Consider the following 16,572-nt stretch of genomic DNA (forward strand, 5'->3'; position numbering starts at 1 on the left):
ACTGGGACTCGAACCCAGCTCTCCCCATTCGGAGGTCACTCATTCACAACTAATTCTGGGTCTAACTCCTTATTTCCAGACTTACAGATGGGCACAAGAGCAGGGGCAATTAAAGTGACTTCAAATCCTGTGGCCGTGTACACACACACACACACACACACACACACACACGTACACATTGCTTTCGTTTGGCAAGGTCTTTCTTTCACCAAGTATCATGGACTATTACTTACGTATCTGCATCCAACGCCCCCCATTCAAAGGCACAGCTCATGGAACCTAAAGAAATCTTAGTCCAACCCCTTTATCTTACAGATGAGGGCCAGAGTCCAGCATGGAAGAAGAGGCAGAGTCACTTAAAGCAAGAAGCGGGGCAACCTGCCCCCAAATCCAGTGCTCCTCCTAGCACTGGCCCAAGACCTGCAGGAAGGAAAACTGTGATCTTTAATACACATGCATTACTTTCTGTTCTCAAGTTCTCAAAAGGAAGGTGTTAGAGATTGGGACAATTTCCAGCTTATTGCTTTCGCTAAGGCCTGAAGTCTTGGCACACTGATTATTGCAATTATACAGAAATCTTTTAACTTCTCTGGAAGTCTTTACTTTGATGGTAACAATCACAGTCATCCATTAAATAAATATTGACTGAATGTCCACTTAGTACCGGCCCTCTTCTGGGTCTTTAGAATGTACTTTTAATCTCTTTTCATCTCCATGATACTATGATGCAGATATTATCATTCTTGTTTTTTTGATGCAGATATTATCATTCTTGTTTTTTTTTTTTCATGGAGGAAAATATAAGTTGGAGAGGCCAAGCAATTTTCTCCAGGTCATAGACTCAGGAAGAGGCAGAGTTGGGATTTGAACCTCTTTTGACTTCCGTTATGCAGAGTGCCTCAGGTATGCCGTGGTCGGTGTGGAGACCACCTGGAGGAGGCTCACAGTCCTGGGGGAGCAGGGAGCAAAGTTTCTCCACACCCCACCTTCTTCTGAGGTGCTAAGCTCAGATGTGAGCTCTTGTTTACTCATGAGGTCCATAAGTCACTCACAGAGGCTCAGGGTGGGGTTCCAAAGAGCCAAGACCCAAGGTAGCTGGGCTAGGCTATGAAGAGGCGAAGATCAGAGCAAAGCTCATTAACTTGAGAGGACTAATATCCTTGAAAGATTTGGCCCAGAGTTGTGAAGGGAACACAGTAAGAATATATCCAAGAGGGATAGACTCAGACAGCACAGGACATAATTTTAAAATCTGTTTGCCGGTGGAGGCCCCTCTGTGTTTTATGTGAATACACCTTTCCTAGCAGACCCAGAGAATTTCCTGCACAAAACAAGAATTTTCTCTCGTGTCCCCAGTAGCATTTTGGTTTTGCTTTAACATCTTCAGATGGGGAGCTCATTACCTTTCAGACTATTATAATTGTTAGAAAGTTTTAGTCTTTACCCTGGGCCAGAAATCTGTCTCCCAGATGTGTCCGTGCATTGGGTACAGCTTGGCCCTTTGGCTTACGAAGACTAAATCTGCTTCCTCCCTACCCAGCAGCACTCTGGATATTCAAAGAAAACTTTTATTTTTTATGCCAGCGTTCCCCAAAGTGTGCCGGGCGGAGTAGTAAGTTTGCACAATGTTAATGGGTGTCCTCTATAAAAAAAAAAATATCAAAACAAACAGACAAAAGACCACAAATAGCATTCTGTAGGCATGCTAAGTTAAACCAGGTCAACCAGGTCTGTTTCCCACAAGAGTGCTCAGAACATTTACCACGCTTCTGCATAGTGTGAACTCCAAAATGGGAAGGCTGGCCATGTAATGTTTCCCAAATTTTCGACCTTGAAAGCTTTTTTTTTTTTTTCTCCCAGAGTATCATTTGCTATTTTCCATATATACTATTAGAAAAAAGTGTTTGGAAAATGCTTCCCTACAAAAATCTAGGTTCTTATTATCATTGTCTCCAAGCTAGAAAGTCAGGCTTCTCTAAAGATTCCTTTTGAGACACATCATTGAGATTTCCTCACTATCTTTGCTCTTGTTCTCTAGTGTAGGGCTGTCAGATAAAAATTCAGGAAGCCCAGTTAAATTTGAATTTCAGATAAACAATGAATTTTTTTTTTTTTGGTATAAGTATGTTCCATGCAATATTTGGGACATATTTATATGAAAAAAGAATTTGTTGGTTATCCAAAATTAAAATATAACTGAATGTCCTAGATTTTTATTTGCTAAATCTGGCAAGCATAGAAGGGCCCCAAATGTCCCCCTTCCCTTGAAAAAATGTGGCTTCAGAATTGCACACAATACTCCAAGAGATGTACCAAGACTGAGACCATTGGTAACCTTGGAAGCCACTGTCAACTACACGTTTCCCTGAGATGTGTTTATTTTTATTATTTTTTAAATTTATTTATTTATTTGAGAGAGAGAGAGATCACGTGGGTGGAGGGGCAGAGGGAAAGAGAGTCCTGAGCAGACTCCGCACTGAATGCAGAGCCTGATGCAGGTCTCGATCTCACCACCCTGAGATCACAACCTGAGCTTAAACCAAGAGTTGGGCGCTTAACTGACTGTGCCACCCAGGCGCCCCTCCCTGAGGTGTTTTTATAAGGAAGACAGTAATATTTTTATGGATGATTAGGAGTCAGTCTGAGGTTGACATATACCTCAGCAGATTTCCTAGTCCTAGTAAAATCCTGACAACCAATTTAGTATATTTAAGTTTCTCTGGTGTTAATATTGAGGAATGTGATCCAAAAATGATTTACAATTCCCTTTTCATTGTCTGTCTTCTCCATTAGACTGTAAGAAACTAAAGCACAGGGACCCACCATGTCTATGTTGGTCATAGTTCCATCCCTCGTCGCTAGCACAGGTTCCGCCATTTATAAGTGTTCAAACATCTTTTCAAGGAAGGAATGAAGGAATCAAGCAATCAATCAAATGTTGTTTGGAGAGCTAAGTAAATCAGATAAGCTGACACTTGGAGGGGAAGCAATTGGCAATATGTCCTCCATCCCAAGTTTTCTCAGACCTGTTAAATACTGTTCACCTGTGCTGAAGGCAAATCTGTTGGAAGATGTGTGTGCAAAACAAGAACATCTAATTCCTGTGACTAAAATAAGATATTTTAGTCCAATACGAGCTGTTCTCAAGAAGTTGAAATACTTCCTGGAGCCTGCAATTTTTACTGAGGTGTGGAACTTGGCTCTTTGAAGCAGGCTGGGCTGTGCCCAGTGGGCATGGGATTGGGGCAAATCACACCAGGTCTTCCCACAGAAGCATCCTGGTCCAAGAGGAATTGGGCAAAGCGAACAAGCATGGCCTCAGGGAGCCCTGCGCTGCCCAGCTGGGTAGGTGTGTGATCCCATGGCTCCCACTTGTTGAAAGTACATCTGGTGACTGGCAGGAGGAACCCGAAAGGTCTGGAGCTTTTGCTCGAAGCCACAGTTGACAGAGATGAGCACTGCCCTCTCTCAGCATGAGCTCACCCAAGCTTGGGGCTTGTCAATATTGAAAGCATCCTGGGGACTGTCTTGGGAGCAGGCAGTCACTTATCTGAAGCCTGGCAGCTGTGGCTTCCAGTGCTAGGGAGCGTTAGCACTGAATTTATAAGGTAAAATGCAGCAGAAAGCAGAGAAGTACGATAAGAGGAGCCTGAGTCCTAGAAGGGCAGCTGAGTGCAGGAAAACTTGTGTTATTTCCTGACTGAGCATGAAGACCTAAATTCAAGTCCCAACCCTGCCATGTGGTAGCTCCATGCCCTTAAGCAAATCCTGTAACCTCAGTGTTTTTTGTTTTGTTTTGTTTGTAAGATTTTATTTATTTATTTATTTGAGAGAGAGTGAGTGGGGGGAGATGCAGAGAGGGACGAGCCAACTTCGAGCTGAGCGCAGAGACCGAAGCGGGGCTCTATCCCACGACCCTGAGATTATGACCTGAGCTGAAATCAAGAGTTTGGACACAACTGATTGAGCCACCTGGGTGCCTCTAACCTCAGTCTTTTTATCTGTGAAAGGGGAACAAGCATACTGCCCTCAGAGTTGTAAGGATTAGATAAGAGGGCAGATAAAAAGCCCTTTGTAAACTGCCAAGTGCTAGATCAATATGAGGGATGGTTACAGCACAGCGTCCCCTTGAGCACCGGGCTGTTGTCTGCAGCACTTGATGGGTCTGATATGCTTGCGGCCAGGGCAGCATAAAAGAGCACCCAACTGGGAGAAAAGAAGGATGTTCCTTACACAGCCTGAAGCAAAATAAGAAGAGCTTCAAATTACATTATATAATTCTTTTTAATTATAGAAGAAAACATTTCCCAGCACACATTGGAAAACATCAAATCTCAGTGGGTAGGAGTCTTTAAAGTATATATAAAAAAAAATCACTCAGGAACGTCTTTATGGCCTTAAGATGTCAGGCTCTAGGTGAGCCTTGAATTCGGCATGAATGTTCCTGTTGATTGCCCTGGAGTCTGTCACTAGCTCTCATTAAGGCCCGTACGGGCTTTGCTGGTAAACAGGAGCAAACGCACACAAGTGTAGTTCCAGTTCATCGGACGGAAAATAATGCAGTATTGTGGCTGAGAAATTACTCGTTGCTTTCTCTGTTGAAAGATGTTACACCCACCAGAGGAAAATTTGTCAATGAGCAAATATATGTGTACATGTGTTTACTGTGCCAAAGCAGTAAGCATGCAGTGGGACATCTTGCCTTGGAAGGCTTTCCTGCCAGACTTTGTCTGTTTCTTCCTTCAGTGTCACATTTCGTGCAGTGGTTCCTTATGGAAGGCACTACTTGGCGTCCCACCACAGTCGCCACCGGGACCTGCAGACCTCTGATTTCCCATCGTTACATTTTCTTCGTGGTACTGCCGACTCTGGGCAAAGGGTGCTCGGGCTTGGAGCTGGGCAGAGGCTCTGCTTACAGCTCTGGGAGGGCACAAGGCAATCTTTATGCAACCCAACCTGCCCATCCTCCCCTCCTTGCCCAGGCCAAGAATAGTCAATAATCATGTTCTGAAGGAAACCCCACCTTGTCATGGTGTGCTCCGAGCCAAGAGGAGTGGGAGAGGAGCAGGAGGCCAAGCCTAAAAGCCCAAAGCTCCAAAGTTAGAGGGTTTGGATTGGGTCTGATACACCACTAACCTAATCCCCACCCCAAGGACTGGCTTAGGCCTGATGATACCCAGTGAGGAATATGTTCCCACACCTCCCAATGCCCGCTGGGTTATACCATGCACATAAATACATAAGAGTGTATTCAGAGAGGCAGTGTTTTTAAGTGAATATTTACATGTAAAAGTGTGTTTCTAAGAAAACACACTCAAGCGTCCCTGTGAACCCATGTGTGTGCCCTTATCTACGTGAGAGTGTCTTGTAGAGTAGATACAAATCTGATCTCTACTGTAAACATATCAGTGATTTCTAAAAGCTTTTGGGACAAAGACCCAAATCTTTAGTGTGGCCTAAAAGTCCCTTCACGTGTGGCCCCGCTCTGCCTCTTTCGGGCTTACCCTGCACCCTGCCTTGCTCTCCCTCTCTGCACACCGACTAAACTGACCTCTGCTCAGTCTTCTTATGCACGAGGTTTCCTATTACCACAGGACATTTGCACATGCTTTTCTACCTAAGTGGCCTGCTCTTCTCTCCTTTCTTTTTCAAGAAATTATCTAGCTATCCTTCAGCTCCCAGCTGAAACCTCAGTTCTTTGGGGGAACCCTTACTGAGCTCTTAGAATTAGTCAGATTCCTCAAAACACCACCTATCTCCTCCATAGCACTGATCACAGTTACAACTTGGCATGCATTTTTTAAAAAGTTCTCTCTCTCATTACATACCAACTCAGTAAGGGCAAAGATAAACTGTCTTTGTTCACTCACTGTTCTTCAACACCTAACAATTCCTGGCACTCAATAGGAATTCAGTACACGTGCATTAAATCAAGGGGTCTGCACATGGACCTGTGCCTACTTTGGCAGCAGTGGGCCCATGATTACATGACGTGGCGTGTTTGCTCATTGGGAGCACACAAGAGTGTACTTAGGAATCCCTACATGTGTTTTTCTCTAAGGTTTAAGTCTGAGTATGTCTGTGTCCTATATGTGTGTACATATTCGGGTGGGCGTACACACAAAAGAACCTAGATGTGGCCACACTGCTATGTGGAAATGAGTGTGAGTGTGTGTTTGTGTTGACACGGGTATAGGCATCAATGTAAAAGTGTGTGTGTGTGTGTGTGTGTGTGTGTTTATTTGGGTGTGTGGAGGTATATGGGTGAATATGTATGAATCATACTCTTCTCTGCAGCTGGCTGGGACCCCCGTCAGGTTTCTAAGTAGCAGGGTTTATGTACATCGGGCAAATAGATTCATATAGCCTTTAGCATGATTTGGCTTAACCAAGGCATGGTGTCCGGGAAGAAGGAGCCCTAGACTAGGAGCCCATCACTGCAACAGAATCCCTTTTCCTCCTGTCCTGCTACCTTCTGGTCTACTGCAGAAGGTTTGGGACTGGGCATTTTATGGTCAGTCGGAGTAATTCTTTATCACTTATAAATTGTTTTCATCTACATTGTTTTATTTGGTAACACAGGAAAATTAGGATTCTGTTTATTTGATAGGATGATTTTTTTTGTGAATGTATGCAACTGTACAGGATCATTTCTTTTGTATGCCTACATTTTGTGCTCTTTAGTGGGAAGGGCAGGGAAGGGAAGACAGTGCTAGTTTTAGGTCCTCGAATTGCCTCAGAGCACCTCAGAGCATCGCAGTCCTCTGGGAGATATTGTGGCAAAATACAGATTGCTGGCTCCCAACCACAGTCCTGTCAGATTAGAATCTCAGGGATGGGGGCCAGGAATGTGCATTTCCTCAGAAATTCCCCCAGATCATTTTTGGGACCCCCTGCAGTAAAATAAAATAGTGCCAAGAAACTCCTACCTAAACTACCTAAACTGTTATCACTTAGCCCTTTCACGATCCTATAGAAAGAGATTTGTAAGGCTGGCCACCTCAGGCTCTTGAGGTTCACCCTCAGTTCTGTGAGGCTGTGGAGGCCAGGTGATCATTTGGAATTACAGAGAGACACTGGGAAGTGAAACAGGAAAGAAGTCTAGAGGTGGTGAGCAGAACAGACTTAGAATTGACAATGTATCTCAGAGAACTGTGAGCACCTCTTAACCCAAACAAAACAATAAAAACCCACCCACAGATGGTCAGGCTTGTTTGCAGTACCTAGGAACACCTAATAAGATTTTTATAAAGAGGAACATTCGGCGGTAGAACAGAGACAGAATGGGCCCAATGAAGAAAACTCTCCAGACAAAGGCAGTTATGGTTGAAAAGAAAGCAAGAGTTCCCTAGGACCCTAATTTTGCTTTGTCATGAGTATGGCTGTTGTGATTTTAAAAACTGTTTTCTCTTCCTGGAGAAGTGAATATATTCAGAAACGCCAGTCTTCCTCCTCTCAGCACTGGAACAGTGATAATAGAACCAGCCAGGAGAGATGGTCCCTTCCCAGCCCCTGGTACCTTGTCACCAATCCCACCTCTTGGAGCCTGGGGTTTCTTAGTACACTTGGGAAGGAACGGGCTTGCTCAGCACCCATCCCACCTGGATATTCTCTAATGTGAAATCTCAGATACTAACACAGACCTGGGCAGAGAGATGGGAAAAACACCCCAAAGCCAGATGTCAAGAGCTTCCTGCCATAACGGTCAGGATTTGACTCAGCGCAAACCAGTGTGCTGGTACCAGGAGCCCATCTCTGCCTCCTGCCTAGCAGGGGAAGCCCGCAAACAGTGCCTGAATGATGGTGAAAGACGGGGGGCAATCTGGTTTCCTCGTTCATACTTCGCCACAGCCTACCCCCCACTGGCATGGGCTTGCCTCTCAGTCACGAGGCTCAGAAATTAATCAGGCCTCAGGAAAAGCATCCCTGGAGAATGAAACCAAGTGCACCCAGTAAAAATGTCTTATCATCATCCTCTGTCCCCTTCTCTCTGACCTGACCCCCGCAAGAGAGAAAGATGGCGTATCCTAGCGGTGAGGCACATGGGCTCTGGTTCAGAATACCTCCGTTTCACTCCAGTGGGTCGTGTCATCTTTGGCAACTTAGTTAACCCCTTCGAGTCTCAGTTTCCTTATTTATAAAAGGAGGACAAACACAGTGGTACCCATTCTGTAGGGCTGGGGTGAGCACTAAATGAGATCGTGCACAAAAATTGCCAAGCACGATGCAGAGTTCATAGTAGCACTCTGGAGTTCTTAGCCATTATTCTCACGAGAGGTGCACCGTGGAATAGAAGTCTGCTGTTGTACTTTTCAAATAATAGGTTTTGGTCACTATATAACTTGAATAGATTTATTTTAACAGAAGTCAACTAGCTGGGCTGGAGGCATTTAATAATGCCCGAGGAGTTCAGTGGTCAGTTCCCTATGCTCTGAGAGCAGACTAGAGCTCATTTGCAGAAAGCATGCTTTCCAAGAGACAAGTATGGAAACATCTTTTTCGTCGACTAGCAAGGAAGTGGGGGGCGTTCTGTTTAATTGACAGAATTTATCTCTGTAAACTTATTCATCAAAATGTGATCCTTGGACCCCCGGTGTTAGAGAAACCTGGGGGAACTTGCTAGAATGCAGATTCTTGGGGCCCAGCTCAGACTTCCCAATCCAATGCTCTGGGAGTATTGATTCCTCTGTACCCTGAAAGTTTTAAAACTGTTGGACGCTGTATATTGCCAGGTTAGTTATGCTATCTGGATCGTATTATACATAAAATATATTCAAGGAGGAATTTGTAAAATTATTATCAGTGGGTCCAAAGTTGTATTAATAATCTAATTCATTTTTATTTAAAAATGTATCTATACGTGTTGCATAGCCAGGCTTAGGACAAAGACTGGAAGCATACACATCACGTTTAACAATGGCTATCTCTAGGGGCGCCTGGGTGGCTCAGTTGTTGGGTGTCTGCATTCAGCTCCGGTCATGATCCCAGGGTCCTGGGATCGAGTCCTGCATCGGGCTCCCTGCTTGGCAGGAAGCCTGTTTCTCCCTCTCCCATTCTTCCTGCTGTGTTCCCTCCCTTGCTTTCTCTCACTCTGTGAAATGAATAAAAAAAAATCTTAAAAAAAAAAGAGGTCCAAAAAAATTAAAAAAAAAAAAAACAATGGTTATCTCTAGGTGGTAATGTTATGGGTGATTTATCTCATTTGGGGCTTTCCTCTATTTTTAAATGTTCTACAAAGAGCATCTATTACCTTTTTAATGAGAAGAAAATGTGCTTTTAAAATAAAAGCGTTGCAGCTAGATGTGCAGCTTTGAACACTTTCTGAAATTTTACAGAATTCTGGAAGAAGGAAACACAAGACTCATGGAAACCAAACTATCTCTCGTTCAAGAGGATGAAACCAGGTTTAGAGAATGAAAGTGACCTGGCTGCCGTGGCCCAGCTGGTTAGTGGCTGGACTGTGAGAGACCCCAGGTCTCCAGGCTCTCGGACCAGAGGGCTTTGAAGTGTTCCATGCTTTCCAGGGACCTGCCTCCCTTCCTTCCCGCCCTGCGAGGGTGACGGAAAAACCACAGGAAGGAAGTGCACTGATTCTGAGGGTGGAGAAGTATGTAATAGCCTTTGCAGAGGGGACTTTGCAGCTCTCATTATTCTCTCTCTGGGAGTTAGTAGGTCATTTGCAAAAGCCATGGGAAGAGCAGCTGATGAAAAGGTCTAATAGTTTGGAAAACTGCTTAACCTTATTTCTCTATTTCTGGATTTCCCCCCATGGCCAAGGACTGTTGAGATCCTGATTTCCCCCGGAGGTTTCCTGTTTAGGAATGCAGTGAAACCTCTGAAATCCAGAGGAATTGGGGAGAAGGCCAGCTGGAATTAGGGACAGTCTGAATACTTTTTAAGAACATTCAGGTCTATTGTTTTCAAGGACATGGAGACACAGATTTGGAAGGAGCTTAGTCCAGCCCCTGCTTGGTGCAGGAACCCTTTGTGCTTCATCCCACACAGAGCTTTGTTTGGGCTTCTCTTGAATGCTTCCAGTCATAGGAGGCTCACTCTTCTGAGAGATAACCTATTTCGATCTTAGTCTTTTTTTCACCTGGGCTGAGAATCTACCTTCCTCTAAGTTTCTGCTTGCCTTCTGGTGTTCATATAAAATTGATGTGCTCCTACTGGGTTTTATGCACAAACAATGAATCATGGAACACTACATCAAAAACTAATGATGTAATGTATGGTGATTAACATAACAATAAAAAATTGGTGTGCTCCTTTCCCCCCAGATGGTCCTTAAATATGTGAAGGCAGGTACCATGCATCAAATAGGTCTTCACAACATTCTCCTCTGCCAGCCGACCACCCCCAGGATACTCAATCATTATTTATATGACAAATGTCATCCGTTCTAGTTAGAATTATGAACTACTGGCTGTACTTAGCTTCTAAATTAATGGCTGTCTGAATTCATACTTGAGTGGAGCTTAGAGACCCCCTGCACTGGCCTCATGATTTTACAGATGAGCAAACTGAGGTCCACTGAGGAAAACGGCCTGACCCAACATGGGAGAGAGAGAGAGAGAGAGAGAGAGAGAGAGAGAGAGCAAGCCTGAGTGGAGACCTGAAACCTCTCTGCCTGAATCCCAGATCAGGCCTCTTTTTACCTCACCCTGCCTCCTATTATTCAATAAGATACCAGTATTTCTCAAGCCCTTGAGAGTGCTTGGGAAGTTTGTTCTCTTAGGTATTTCAAAAATGGCTCCTTCAAATTGTATTTGCACTGTCAGTGAAGGAGGGATTAGCACAGGGCAGAATTTCGTGGACGTGATACTGTCCGTGAAAAGTCTCGTTCCAAGTGCATTCACTGAACTTGCTCTCCTCTGTCAGAAGACCGTCTCCCTGGCCCTGGAAGGTGACTGCCCAAAATGAACAGCAGCCCTGAGAGGGCCGCCTCGGCCTGCCCCATTTCCCATCAGGTCCCAGCTGCCCGCTCCATTTCCGAGAACTTCCTAACTTCGGAACCAAAAGTGAATTCGGGATGTGAGGCTGGCTGTGTTTCTGCTCCACCCTGGTGCTCCTTTTAAAGTTTCAGATCCTCTTTTCAGCGTTGCCTGATTCTCAATGAAAAGACAAAGCAAAGGCTCGGAGAAACAAACTAGGCACTTGGGTGATTGGTTTCCTGTCCCAGTCCCCGGCAGCCCTGCAGTCACATGCTCCGAAGGGCACATTCCTTCCTGCCCCAGCCCACAGCAACCTCCCTCTTCTCTCAGCAAGGTATTGCGTTTCAAGCTCTTACACTCTTTCTGGCATGGATTATGAGCTGCCTTGGGCTGCTTCCTGGTCTGCAGGGGTTTGGACTCACGGGGACCCGGGTTCCAGTCTGACTGCAGCTCGCCAGTTTGTGCAGCTTTGGAAAGTTACTTAATCTTTCTAAGCCTCTGTCGTCCCATTTGTTAGGAGAGGACAATTATCTTGCCTACATCATAAGGCTGTCCAGATGATGTAATGCCTAAAAAGGTGTCTAGCACTGTCCCAATCATTTAGTAAGATTCCATAAAAGGGATCTGTTTAGTATTATTCATCTTCTGCTACAGAAGGTAGAGATTGAAGCCTCTACTCTTCTCACGCTGCTCACAGTAGGTGCTCCATAAATGCCCCTGACTGATTCTAGCCTGCGCTTCTTTTGGTGGTAGTTTCACCAGAACTATGCTAAGCGTTGCGTGACACCAGGTCCTACTTCCAAGCCCCCTTTGCCCCAGATTCCTTCCCCTGGTGGTGACCTCAGTGGGGAGGCCCACCCTGACCCGCCACTTGGAACACCTGCCGGCTTGCATCTCAGGATAAGGTTCTCGTTTGACAGATTCTGAGAACTTGCTGTCCAGGCAAAGAAAACTTTATGATGATGAATCCAACACAAACCTTATGTAACCAACCTGTCAGCAAATGGAGGGACAGAGGGACACCGACAAATGCCTGCCCACCTCCCCCCACCCAAAGCGCAAAACAAAAGATGACAGAAAGCAAGGGATTGAGACCTGCCTAAAATGCCTGTTTGTCAAGACCCTTAAAACCGATCAAAGTTTTTATATTAAAAGGATTCCTAAAGGAATATGGCTAAACTCCCTTGTACCTGAATTTTAACTGAAATTACATTAGATGCTTCTCTAACCAAAAGAATATATATACAACATTTTTTTTTTTTAAAAAACAATGTTTATTGTCCACGGGACTTACAGCGATGACAGAAAAGTTTACAACAATTTCTACTTGAAATTTCTACCTGGAGTGGCTTGGAATTCCTGGTGGGCTAAGGAATCTTGTAGCTTCCCCCTAAACACTAAGGATATCCTAGTAGACTCTTGCTGAGTAAAAGAACAATTCTTTCTCTTGCCCCTATTGCGGATTATTTGGTCATTGCCTGAATTTTGTGCTAAGGACCTGAGAGCAATAAAAACATCCACTGAAAGGAGTTTGTTATAGGACAGCCCCAGGGAAAAGCTTCCACAATTGAGGGTGAGGACAGAAGTCAATGACCATGTGGTGGAGGGAACACAGCAGTTCCTGGAGTAACAGCCGACAGTTGGCTTCTCCGGCTGTAGCCCGTCTCTCACATCCTTGGCTTCTTACCTTGGGCAGGTCATTCCCCCTCACAGATTTTTCATCTCCTCAGATGCCCAATGCTTTCTATGGGCTCTTGGAAGTCCAAGATCCGGTGACGCCACCAGGAGGGTGAAGATTAGCTGGAGAAGCGACCCACACCTCTGGGTCGGGGGCCCAGAGCAGGTGGAGAATGTGAGAACGGGCAGGTAAGCCCTTGGAGAAAAAGCAAAAGTGCTGAAGGGCAACCACTTTCCCATTTGTCATGGCACGTTCCAGAAACTCGGGCACCTAGCTTTCTCCCGAGAGCTGAGTGTGCACCCGGACACCCATCACTGAGCTGACAGGAAGCAGAGGAAGCCAATGCTTCTCTGGCTGGGGACCTTGGCTGGGACAGAAGGGAAGAAAGAAGTGGAGTCAGCTTCAGGAGCGGGTGAAATGGCAATGAACCTGCAGGCTGATCCTCTCCAGGCTGGCGTTGCCGAGGAGGACGGTCCACTCTGTCAAACCTGGGCCAAGTTCTGGCTCAGGCACACAGGCAAAAATAGAAAGGGGGTGGGAGAAGAAATGTGTTTACTTTTGTGATTTTCCCTCCTGTGCCTCTTCACAGTATTTGAATCTCTCCACAAAAAAGCTGTAGGACTCCCAGGCCTGGCTTCCACGGATAAGCCCTACCAAATACTGCACGTCCCCCGCCCCCAAATACAGTCATTGTCAGGGCGACTGGAAGGTGAGTTCGGAAGGCAGCATGGGGGTGGAGGGAAGAGCGCTGGCCTGGGGTCTGTCACTAACTGGGCGACCCATGGAAAATCCCTCTCGGATGCTCTGCAAAATCAAGTGGTGGCATTAGACAGAATCTAAAAATCTAAACAGATTTCTATCTGTGGTTCTCAACCAGGGGTGACTTCACCCCTCGAGGAGTATTTGGCAAGGCCTGGAGACATTTTTGGTTGTCACAATTCAGAGGGCGCTCCTGGCATCTAATGGGTAGAGGCCAGGGATGCTGTTGAACGTCTGACCGCACACAGGACGGCCCCCCACCACGGAGAATCATCTGGCCCGCAAGGTTAATAGTGCCGAGGCTGAGAAGTCTGGCTTTATACCCGAGTGAGGAGGGTCAAAGGGAGAGGGGGAAAAGAGACAGAAGTAAAGAAGGAGGAGGGGCTTCAGTCCCCTTCCGAGCTCATGAGGTATTCATCGGGTAAGTGTTTTCCAGCTTTCTCCCTATGACCAGTGCCCTTTTCAGTTTCCCTTGGAATTACCGGGCTGTGTTTGAGTGGCTTGCTCATAAGAGCTTCTTTCTTATCTTTAAAATACCAAACCCTGATGCAGTGCAAAGATCTCCACTATAAGATGCAGCCAATATATAACAAAAGCAGCTATTAAACAAGTAGGACTGGAAGGTGGGTGGCAGGGGTGCACAGAGGGACAAAACAGATGCCCATAAGTCCGTTTCTATGAGTCAGTGTTTCTGCTGTAACAACGCAGAATCACCATAGGACCTGTGAGACAAGCTATGCTGACGGCAGGCAGAACTGCTCTGAGGCACTGGCATTAGGAGAGATACAGGTTTGCGGCGGCAGATTCAAAGGCAAAGGAAAGGGTTAAGCAATCAGTGCATGCCATTCCTGTATCATTCCATATTAAGTCCCTGGGCAGTTATTACAAATAGTTACCTGCGGTTTCCAGTGGGGGAGGCGACCACACTCCGGTCAAGGGGTTTTGGAGAAACAGGTGCAATGAAGTCATGGTCAAACAATTTATTTACTGTAAACTTTAGACTTTGCTCAGGAACACAACTGAAGTTGCCCCTCAAATCCCTGCCTACAACACCCTGTTTGAGCAAATAAGAGGAGCGGGGAGAGTCCGTGTTCACAGCTGAAAGGTCCAAGATACTCAAGGTCCTCCAGTGCAAAGGTGCAGGAAGGAAAGACTCCTTCACATACAAATTACCAGCAGCAATATATATTACCCCTAATACTTGACCAATGAGGTAGATCCACAGAAAAGTCATCAAAACATAACAGCCCCAGGTCCTCTGGGACTGAAGCCCTTCAGACACAACCTGACATGTTCCATGCAAAAAAAGGAACTGAACTGTACAAGAAACAATCACTCGAATATGCTTTCTCTTTTTTACAGCTTAAAAAAATAAAAAAAAAGGCAGAAGGCTGTCCTTCCTCCTGCATATCTCTATACAATTTTATTCTAAATGTATTACACTCAAGTTAAATAGTCTGTTTAGTGTTTTGTTGGGGGGGGATTCATAAAAAGTAGAAAAACTGCATTAGAGCAGTGAGTCGTTTGTACTACAATTCCTCCCTTGCGAATCAATGCTATCGTTAGGCACAGTACCTTGACGGTTCACAAGGTCTTCCGTGCCTGGGGGGTCCTCACACAGCAGTTCGCTGTCTTTCTCCTGCCCCAGGTGACATCCACTGTGCTCCCCAGCATAGTCGGTTCTGCTGTTACTGTTGTTGGAGTAGCCATTCCCACAGGCCTTCAGAGAAGACCTGCGCAGGCACAGAAGCTCCTGGAAGGCAATCCTGAAGTCTGGGCTCCGGCAATAGATAAGGGGATTGAAAGCAGAGTTGACATAGCCCACCCAGTTTAGAAGGATGTAAACTTCCTTGGGGATGAGGTTATCCTGGATCACGTGCACTATGTTGACGATGAAGAAGGGCAGCCAGCATAGGGTGAAAGTGCCCATGATGATGCCCAGAGTTTTGAGGGCTTTGTGTTCCTTCAGGCAGAACTTGGAGGCCCTGCGATGTCCATGCCCGCTCCGCCCATCGTGCTCCACTTGGCTGAGGTTTTGGGCATGGAAGCGGCCCTCAGATTTGTCTATCTTCTGGAGCTGCCTTTGGGCCACCTGGAAGACCCTGGAGTAGACGAAGACCATGACCACCAGGGGAAAGTAGAAGGACACGATGGAGGAGGCAATGGCATAAGCTTGGTTCGTGAAGAAGTCACAGCAGGTCTCCTTGGCGTAGCAGTTGATGGCTTCCTGGTGGGTGGCCCGGTACCAGTGCATCTGGATGGGCAAGAAGGAGGTAAGGCCTGACACGACCCACACCATCAAAATGACCACCCGGGCCTTATTCTTGGTCAGTAGGCTCTGGTACTTGAAGGGTGATGTGATAGCAAAGTAGCGATCCACTGCGATCACGCACAGGGTCTCGATGCTGGCCGTGACACACAGCACGTCAATGGAAGTCCAAAACTCACACCAGAAGTTGCCAAAGGTCCACATTTTCATGAGGATGTGGCTGGCCCCAAAGGGCACCACCGCCAGGCCCATGACCAGGTCAGCACAGGCCAGGGAGGTGATGAAGTAGTTGGTGACCGTCTGCAGACGCTCGAACCTGGCGATGGCTGTGATGACCAGCACATTTCCAAACACGATGGCCAGGACGATGAGCGACATGACGATGCCCATGCCCACCACCCACGCCTCGTTCCGTTCCTGCGTGCCATCTTGGTCCGGCGCGTGGCTTCCGTTGGGCGCCAGCAAGAAGACGCTGCGGTTCCCGGGCTGCCCCATGGCGCGCAGGCTGGCAGGTGAGCGCACTGGCTGCGGGCGCACCGGCCGCGCCTCAGCGGGCGGACCTCCGGCGCGGCGCTGCGGGCAGCGAGTGGACGCCGGGAAGCCTCATTCAGTGGCCGGGGGGTGGCTGTGCTGGGGGCGCGTCCTGCACTGAGCTTGCGGTGTGCTGCGGGCTCCCCGTGCGCGTTGGACCCGGCCGGCGCTCTGGAAAAGCCGCCCCGGAGTGCGCGCTGCCCGTTATGTGCACAGGACTTTAGGGAACTGCCCTCCCCGTGACGTGCGGCAACTTTCGGCCAATGGCGGGCGGGCAGTCCCGAAAGGGCGAGGTCCCCTCCCCTCCCCGTCCTCCCCTCCCCTCTCCCGCCCCCTCCTGGGGCTGGCCCGGGCGGGGCCCAGCTGCTCCCGGGTGGCGGGCGGGCCACCTCTCCCTGCCG

General features: G+C 47.0%; 1 protein-coding gene across 3 annotated transcripts in view; it reads right to left on the bottom strand.

The window, feature by feature from the left end:
• The window catches only part of ADRB2 (adrenoceptor beta 2), a 35,533-nt gene extending 19,163 nt beyond the window's left edge, over window positions 1-16,370 (bottom strand). The window contains exons 1-2 of one of the 3 annotated variants that reach the window (XM_028106555.2): window positions 14,947-16,370; window positions 12,192-13,112 (exon numbers count right to left, since the gene is read on the bottom strand). In XM_028106555.2, the coding sequence (XP_027962356.1) occupies window positions 13,015-13,112; window positions 14,947-16,135 (1,287 nt within the window). In that variant the 5' untranslated portion in view covers window positions 16,136-16,370 and the 3' untranslated portion in view covers window positions 12,192-13,014. Of the gene's footprint in view, window positions 1-12,191; window positions 13,113-14,336 lie in introns of those variants that run through there. The other 2 variants (XM_028106554.2, XM_028106556.2) reach the window with 2 other exon arrangements.
• Between the last annotated feature and the right edge of the window lie 202 nt (window positions 16,371-16,572).

Source organism: Eumetopias jubatus, unplaced genomic scaffold (assembly GCF_037043125.1).
Source record: "Eumetopias jubatus isolate StellerSeaLion01/CBP00866 unplaced genomic scaffold, mEumJub1_p1.0 scaffold_5, whole genome shotgun sequence".
NCBI classification, from domain to species: domain Eukaryota; kingdom Metazoa; phylum Chordata; class Mammalia; order Carnivora; family Otariidae; genus Eumetopias; species Eumetopias jubatus.